This window comes from Eurypyga helias, unplaced genomic scaffold (assembly GCF_000690775.1).
Source record: "Eurypyga helias isolate BGI_N326 unplaced genomic scaffold, ASM69077v1 scaffold6459, whole genome shotgun sequence".
Taxonomy (NCBI): Eukaryota; Metazoa; Chordata; class Aves; order Eurypygiformes; family Eurypygidae; genus Eurypyga; species Eurypyga helias.
This window is the reverse complement of record NW_010271306.1, coordinates 42,560-51,015: the sequence shown is the minus strand read 5'-3', so window position 1 is coordinate 51,015 and position 8,456 is coordinate 42,560. Positions and strand designations below refer to the sequence as shown.

The 8,456-nt window shown below is 43.1% G+C and overlaps 1 protein-coding gene across 1 annotated transcript in view; it reads right to left on the bottom strand.

Annotated features, from left to right (window-relative positions):
• Positions 1-374: 374 nt before the first annotated feature.
• Positions 375-8,456, bottom strand: part of LOC104514944 (metastasis-associated protein MTA1-like) — a gene marked incomplete at its 5' end in the record, with an annotated part of 48,568 nt that continues 40,486 nt past the window's right edge. Inside the window, one exon of the mRNA XM_010158759.1 lies at positions 375-434. Coding sequence (XP_010157061.1) covers positions 375-434 — 60 coding nt within the window. The remainder of the gene's footprint in view (positions 435-8,456) is intronic.

Below are 8,456 nucleotides of genomic sequence, written 5' to 3'. Positions count from 1 at the left end.
GTCAGCGTGCGGGAACAACTTTGTCTCTTACACACCGACGAGCAGCGGCATACGCATACAGGGCGGAGAGCTGCTCTGTTCTAGCCAGCTTTGAGCTCCTGAATCTACCGTGCTTTCTTCCACAGGGCTCCTCATAGTTTAGCAGCATCAAGGCGGTTAGCCTTAACTAAAATACAATGGAATTCATGCCCATTCACGCGTCAGCAGAAGATTTGTTACACTGGTAACCTAATTTAATAGTTCTACTACGTGTTTGTTCAACTACATTTCTGAGTGTGATTACAGCAAATACATAATGCTGGCAGGCCACGGAAACGGCTACAGCAGACCCTCTACAATGAAGTAACATGCAAAACGGTACAAAAAGGTACTTACTAGTTGGGTATATACACTTGTTTTAGCTTGCTTTCTGCTTCTGCTGCTTTCAATCGTTTCTTTAAAAAGAAAAAAGGAAAAAGTTAGAATAAAAAGAAAATAAGGACTCTTTCACCTGGGAGTCAAGTAATACACCTGTAAAAAGTTTAGCTCTTACTAACAAACAATGAAGCTCTTTCACGGAGCAGCTAACAAAATTCCTTTTCCAACAGGAAAACATCCACTGAAAACAACAAGCATCAAATTGACTATGTACACCGCCTTCCCAAAAAGACAGATAATAAGGACAAACTTTTCATTCCCATTCACTTCGATGCAAATTCATGCACTGTTCCTCCACAGTCCTTTTTTTCTCCCGCAGAAGACAACCTGACATACCAGTTTGTGTTTGCTGTCCATGATAACATTCACGAACTGGACAATAACAGCAATGCACCCTCTCCAACGTATTTCCTCAACAGCTGAACCAACTCAAACGGTGCGAATGAAGACTCTTTCTGGTGGTAGTCCTCACTTTTGAAAATTGAGATCTTCTTTCAAAGTTAAAAAGGCCAAGAGCTCAACTCAAAACTGATGCAGAATTACCCAATGGATATTTTAATTACAGTACGTCATCACCTCTGACTGAACACAAGCCACGGGCAGCCTGTACATTTGCACTTTTTAAAGGTGAGCAGCTCCAGGTACACAAGCACGATGGCTTTTATCCCCCTCTGAGCCAGAATGGAAATAAACCCCAGGCACATATGCGAATCTCAGGGGACAGGTAGCAAAGAGTGTCAAGGGGGGTAAAAAGGGGAGAAGATAACTGGACCAACCAACCAGCCCCTAAGGAAAACCACCGTTGCCAGGAGAGGTTAGGGAACACATACAAGAAGCAGCCTTTCAGAGCATGGGGGTGCGTGTTCAGAAGCACACACCAGCTGTCTCTTTGCATGGCCCTTCTTCAGCGAAATCAACCCTTAACCTCTCCCCTCATTTCTGGAGTAAACTGATTACAGGACCTTTCAATGGGATCTATGGAGTAAATTCCCCCCGAATAGCACAGCTCTTTTTTTCCAGCTGCAGCTGTGAACTTGCTCAACACGGCAGAGTCAGACAGCGGGCATGAGCTTGGCTAACTCGCCACGAATTCCTGCTATAACTCAACCACTCACACCATGTATATTTTTTGGGGGACTGAGGGTCAAGATTTCTCTTTATTACAGAAGCTACATTCATTTAGGTTGAACTTCTGGAGGCCTCTAGTCCAGCCTCCTGCTCAGAGCTGGGCCTATGCCAGTAACAGGCCAGGCTGGATGAGGCTTGGAGCAACCTGGTCTAGTGGAAGGTGTCCCTGCCCATGGCAGGGGGGTTGGAACTAGATGGTCTTTAAGGTCCCTTCCAACCCAAACCGTTCTATGAACAGCAGTCTGCATAAAGCCACAACGTTTTCCAGACAAACCAGCAGCGTGGTGGTATTCTAGACAAACTATCTTAACATTTTCTATGCAGCAGCCTCAGGGCACAGCCCAGGAAAATCATTATAAAGCTAAAGTCAGTGTCTTCATAGACACAGGAATCCCCAGAAAATGTAATAAAACTGAAGAGTGTGTCACTGAGGAACTGGTCAAACAAAACTCCTTTTTACAGGGACACAACGGACACGTGTAGAAACAATGAAGTAAAAGTTTCCCGTAAGCTTGCTTTCATCAGAGGGACAGTTGTAAGCAACAGTTTTCCATTTTACAGCCTGACAATTCCTCGCCAAAGCCCTCTCGACTCCTAAAGAACTCCCCTCTTACCTTTTCCTGCAAATAAAAGTCAGCCTGTGTTAGAAATCAAAGAATGAAGTTGTCAGAGAAAAGGACTGGGAAAACAGAACTTGTGAAAGCAATCCAGAGACTACGGGCACACCTTAGAGAGCTGGGTCCGAAGGCTGGCTTCCTTCTGCTGGCTTAGGCAAGTTTCCCAGATTGCTTCCGTTAAATCTCATCTAGGACAAGGACAGCTACCTGAAAACTGTCCTCGAGAAAACCCAAATGAAGACTTGGTGGAGACAATGTTTATCAATCCCACAGACTTGGAGGAATCAATCATACACACGGACCTAAAGAGGTTCTTCGTCTCCATACAAACTAAAAATTGAAAGCTGAACATTTTCAAGCCACCCTGCCTGCGTCTTTTTATGTAAGAAACCAAAATATCCAGTGATGGGCCTCAAAAAGTGCTCTGCCAATGGTTCTCCAACAGCATCACAAACCCCCTCTACCCTCCATAGAGATACTGCCCCATAGAAAAAGAAAAAGTCATCCTTCCACATACTGCACACTCACAGGGGCATTTCTGCTCATGAACTGAAGACTGTTCCACCCACAGCCCTGACCGAAACCCGGCTCTTCTATCCCCGGACAGAGACTACCATGGGCAGTTACATCAGCAGACAGCCACAGAGCTCATACTCTCCCCAGGAATTACAAGCAGGTCCAACATCAGATACTGATGAGCAGCTTAAAATACTGCTTGATGAACTTTGTACCAGAACTGTATTCCCTTGAGAACGAAGCAGGAAACCCAGGGAACTTCCACCAGTAGAGAACTGCTGGTTTTTTTTTTAAATTTTCACTAGATTTCTAGATTGTGGAGGGGGAAAGCTGCAGTTTTCTTGACAAAAGCTCCCAAGAGGACTATCTAGAGTCATGATGTTATGACAGTTTTAGAAATCTATGAATGGAAAAAGCTTCATGCAAGCACAGTGCATCGCCAGCAGCTGAAATATTCTACTATCCACAACGTAAAGCCTTGGAAACGTGGATCATTTAGAGTATTAAGCAGTGTTTGAGTAAACTGGTGATGAATGTTAAAGTCACACCACAGGTTTTCTTAGTGACTGATGACCATGGTGCAAGCTCTGAGCTAACAACTGCCACAAGTCACCAGGACTTAGCAACACCCTCCCCTCCTGCAGCCAGCTGCCGGGGGATCAGCACAGGGCACAACGTCGAGCACAGGACTTTATTAAACTAGTACACCAGGAAAACTGAAGGTTTTCAGGAAGTACCACACCATTCGGGGTAAGAAGAGGTTGGTTTTGCACTAAGTACTTGTGGCTGTGGAGAATCTGTAGACGGGATATGACGAGTTCCTTATTTTCTGACAGTGACTGATACCCGAGGGTAGGAAAGAAAGGCGCCTGGCATGTAGTCATGCACAATTTCAGAACAAACGCTTCACAGAGAAAGTGCTTTGCTAGGTCCTTTGCCAGCTATTAATTGATTTGTGCCTCAAGCATATTTACACTATAAATTCTTAATGTTGTCTGATGCAATTATGAACATCCTCATCCACAGAAGAAACCCTGAACATTTAACTTCGAGTAGTTTGGCCTAAACGAAACCTTCTTGTCTTTGGGTTATTTATATATATACATCTTAATAGGATGTACTTATTTAACTCATCATATTTTCCCCATCTATGAAAGGGAGATATTACCAACTTGTCTATCCCATAGAGGCCAAGGGATTAAAACACTAAGCACCATGTAGTTGAGCTGGTGCAAGCATCTGTCCTTTATTTACCCTTTTTATCCTTTATTTGACATCTTTCATTCTACTCACTGAGCTTCAAAGGGTTTTACAATACATGACGTATCAGAGCAAGTGCTTGTGGTCATTCTTCTGAAGAGTGAACATTTATGAAGAGGGAATAACAGAAGACATTCAGGAACAGGGGCGATATTCCAAGGTCCACAATGCAAGAGTTGAGTTGGTAGACGGCACGGGGACACCTCAAACATCCTCAAATATTAAGCTCTTAATAGTTGGTGATAAGGAAGATAAAACGCATTTTCTGGATTTAGAGGAGAACTTCCCCACTGGTAATTCTTTTTCAAAACTCTGAACATACAAGTGCTGCTGGGAAGTAGGGGAGATGGGAGAGAAAATAATCGCTCTGTGATTTGGAAGAAGTGTTTCCAGCTGCTTGTACTCCAGCAACACATCTCAGCATTGATGTGTGGTACCTACGACCTCTGTCACTTGCTTGCCAAAACAGCCATCGTTCCGCATCCCTGGAGGCTTAACAGGAGGTGTTTGGGGATAAAACGTCCCACGTATGCAGGGGAACATTTCTTTGATGTTACATCTACTTTGCTGGCACACAGTACTTTCTGAAAGTCAGCACATTAAGATGTCACTCTCGGCTCTTGGCTAGGTACACAGAAGGCTTGCTTCCCTTAATAAAGATGTTTTCTATCAAGATTTACCCAGAGCTCCCTCCTTTAAGCTCCCCACCTCATGTAGTCAAACATAATAGCATCCCCACCTTCTCCAGTACCTTCTCCTTCTCAACACTGCACACCTTAACACTGACTTTCTCTATTTTTCTAATGGCACCTCCACATAAGTGGGAAAACAGTAGAAATGTGTAATATTTGACCTTCCTCTTGAAGTTACATGTTCCTCAAGCAGAAATAAAAAGAGCAAAAAGGAAATTAAAGCCTTCAACTCTCAAAGCATATGACCAATTCACCCATCTGCCATTGCTGTGTCTCGAGCTCTTCTCAACTGCATCTCAACAGTTGGGAAGTGTTATGTGTTCAAGTTTTCAGGACTCTTCCTCATGATATGCAAAACAATAGACACATTTAAAGATCTTTTTAAAAAACCCCAAATCACCCTGGAATTCACAACTAAGAACTCAACCTTGACTTTGAAAGAAAACACAGGCGTACCCAAGCATCACATCTACTCTTGAAGAGTTTCCTGATCACCGGGGGAAGCCACCAACAGCAGTTACACGGTGGTGGCCACTTCAAACCTTTCTGCATCAGAAATAGATGCTCCTGTGAACCGACAGAGGAAATCTGCCTCAAGAAAAGTATGCACTCAAAGGAGACACGGATAATGAATTTAGGATGCATCGCCCTCATTTTTTCCAGGACAAGTCTGAAAGGATGTCTTGGACAGGACAACTCCTGGGATCACTTTGGACAGTCGTTCAGGAGCCTACATCAGACCACAAAGTCTGTGTTGAGACTGGAGCAGAATTACTCCTTCTAGAAATTCAGTTCTTGGAGGGTCATTCTTCTCTTGAAAAAGAACTGAACAACTAAACACGCTGGTAACCTTCAAAAAGCATGGTACAGCTGAAGCCAAATAAAACGTGCTGGGTAAGAGATCCAAGAGCGTGCTCCGAAACAAGGCAATTTGCATGTCTCTCCATCACAGTACCCTATTCACAAGACAAGGGAGGGCAGTCTCTGGATCTTGGGTACATCAAGCACAAATTGTTCGGTTCTGACAAAGGGTCTTCTCTTGAAGGCAACTTGAAATTCAGGTTCCTCAATGGCAAGAAACAGATGGATTCTGCTTCAGGATTATAACAGTGCTTTCTCGCTCCAAGAAAATCTCCAAGGAAATGCAGAAGGATGTAAACAGTTCCCAACTAAGTGTTTTCCATCAAAGCAGGCAATTGGCTGTTGACAAACTTCATTACTAAGTCATGTAACTCTCAAATAGACAGTTTAAATGGATGTTATGTTCATTCAGCAGAAGATTCCTTGCAAAACAGGCAAGTTATTAATGTGGTTTTTTTAAAGACAGTAACATACAGCCTTCAAACAAAATTTCCTCTGAGAAGGAGGGCAAGAGAAAGTGAAACAACTTGGGATACACACTGTTCATTTCCTTACTCAGCACATTTTCAGTACCTTGTGTACAAGACAGCTGTTAGCCCCAGAACCCTTTTGTGGAATGAGACTGAGGAAAGAATCTTCACAGACCAATACAATGAAGAAACAGCTGGAAAAAGCAGTGAGGGATGTGCTTTGCCAAAGACTTTGCACACATCGAGTAAAATATAAATGTAACACACTATTATTTCAACTACAACTGCCTATGCTTTCTTTGTGGTTATATATAGATAGCTCTTTATAAATGTTTAATAGCATTATTTGCTTGTACAAGCTGGGAATTTGAGATGAGGTTTCAGCTCAGTTCAGACTTAATTGATGTGATACCTCTGTACTGCAATTTCTACCTGTTCAGCTTATATTCATACTGTCTCCTAAGTGCAGAGCCTCTAATTGGAAGTTTTCCCCAAATCCCACCCCTGGCACACTGCTGGACAGCACATGTAAGGTACAGGAAAACCATGACAGCAAACCCACTGCATTATAATAGAGCGAGAGAGCACAAGAAACTGTAGATTTGTTGGATATTTTAATTGCTGCAAGAACAAATAATCAGTGTCTTTCACACAACTATCCCCTCCGTAATTTTGTCTGTGTAGTAAGTTCAAGAAAGTAGAAAAAGCAAAAGAATTTAACCACTTCCTAATCAAGGCAGAGTTTCTGCAGCTGTTTTGCCTTCTCAGTCACACAACTATCCCCTCCGTAATTTTCTCTGTGTAGTAAGTTCAAGAAAGTGGAAAAGGCAAAAGAATTTAACGACTTCCTAATCAAGGCAGAGTTTCCGCAGCTGTTTTGCCTTTTCAGCATATAGGCATGGAAGCAAGCACCAGGCACACTATCCCGATCTGTCTCCTACAGTATGCAAGAGCGAAGATCAAAGAAACTGCTCCCTACCCCTTATTCCCACCACCACCATTGCTAAATACCTCAAGATGGGCAGAAACAGAACAACTTCACCATTGCAAATGTGTCGCGGACTTCCTGAGCAGTAAAGAGATGGCTTTTTGGTTTAATCTTCTCCAAGAATTCCCACTATTGTTTGCTGACTGCGCAGGGGCAACATTTTCATGCAACAGCCTAAGATTCTAGTTTTCACTGACTGATAACGTTCCTCACTTTCTCCTACCTACTGTATTCTGCTAGGTGGATTTTTAACACTGAAAGCAGTGAGGTGAGATAAAAGACGCAGGGAAGAAGATAAATTGATTCCTCTCAGTGTAGCACAGGCTGAGTACACTCAGCTAATCGTCTCCTAAAGAGCTGTAGTCAGACAGTACAGCAGCACTCACTGTATCAATGATACACACAGCTCAGTGGGGAAGGAAAGACCGTGACCTCACCGCTCCAGCACCGTTTTTCCCCACTGTGCCAGCTCCCATCACCATCCTGTGTCCCTACCATCCATCTCCTTACTGGAAAGGAAAAAGTTTAAATCAAGGAATGAACTTGGGAAACACTGGAATGAGGATGTAGTTCCTATTTTATTAAAAAGTAATACAGAATTGATGCAACGTTCTCATTTGTCCTGAGGATCCCTCTGTAATTTAACCAGTGTTCTGAGCAGAAAGAAAATGGTACAGATCACGTTACAGACCAAGGTGCCCAAATACAGCACACACCAAATACTGCTCAGTGCCTCAGGCATCTAGTCTTCTCCCAGGCTGAATTTCCAATGAAGCAAGTTAGGACAGGACATTTTTACAGCCCCACTTTTCCCAATACTTCAAATAGATGCCCAAACATAATACTGACAATTAGCATGAAAAAACCATTAGATATATTCTCCCTTCTTATACTATTTAATGGGAAGATTAATTAAAAGTAGTTTTCAGCCACTGATACTCTACAACATTTTGCATGGTGCTTGCTTTATTTAAGGGACCAAGCAGCTTTCGCGTTTAAACAAGCAGAGATAAAAATGATTGCAAACATTAGACGAAGTTGATTCTCAGGAATAACGAGTCTGGGAATTCGAGCCGTCAGTGCTTCTCAGACAAACACTTCACTTGCAGTGCTTACGCCGGGGAGTGCCCATGCGTCTGCAGTCAAAGTCACGGGCAGGCAGAGGTGGAGAATTAGCATGGGTGCCTGTTGTACAGCAGCTGCCCACCCCCCCCAAAGAGTCAAAACTGTATACTGACCCAAACTCTACAGGCAGAAATTAACTGTATTCCCTTCCTCAGACTGCTGAATCCCAAAACACACATTGGAAAGCTCCAAATAAATTGGTGTTTGCACTCTCTTTTCATGTTTGCTAATGCTAGATGTTCATATCTATGGAACAGCTGACGTGTTTGTTCAGTGCTTCAGACCATCACAGAACCCACCTGTTGGAAAGGCTGTACCCCAAAATGCAGAATAAAGCAACAACGCTTGGTTTCAAAGGCAAGCAAAACATCTTCTGTTAGAA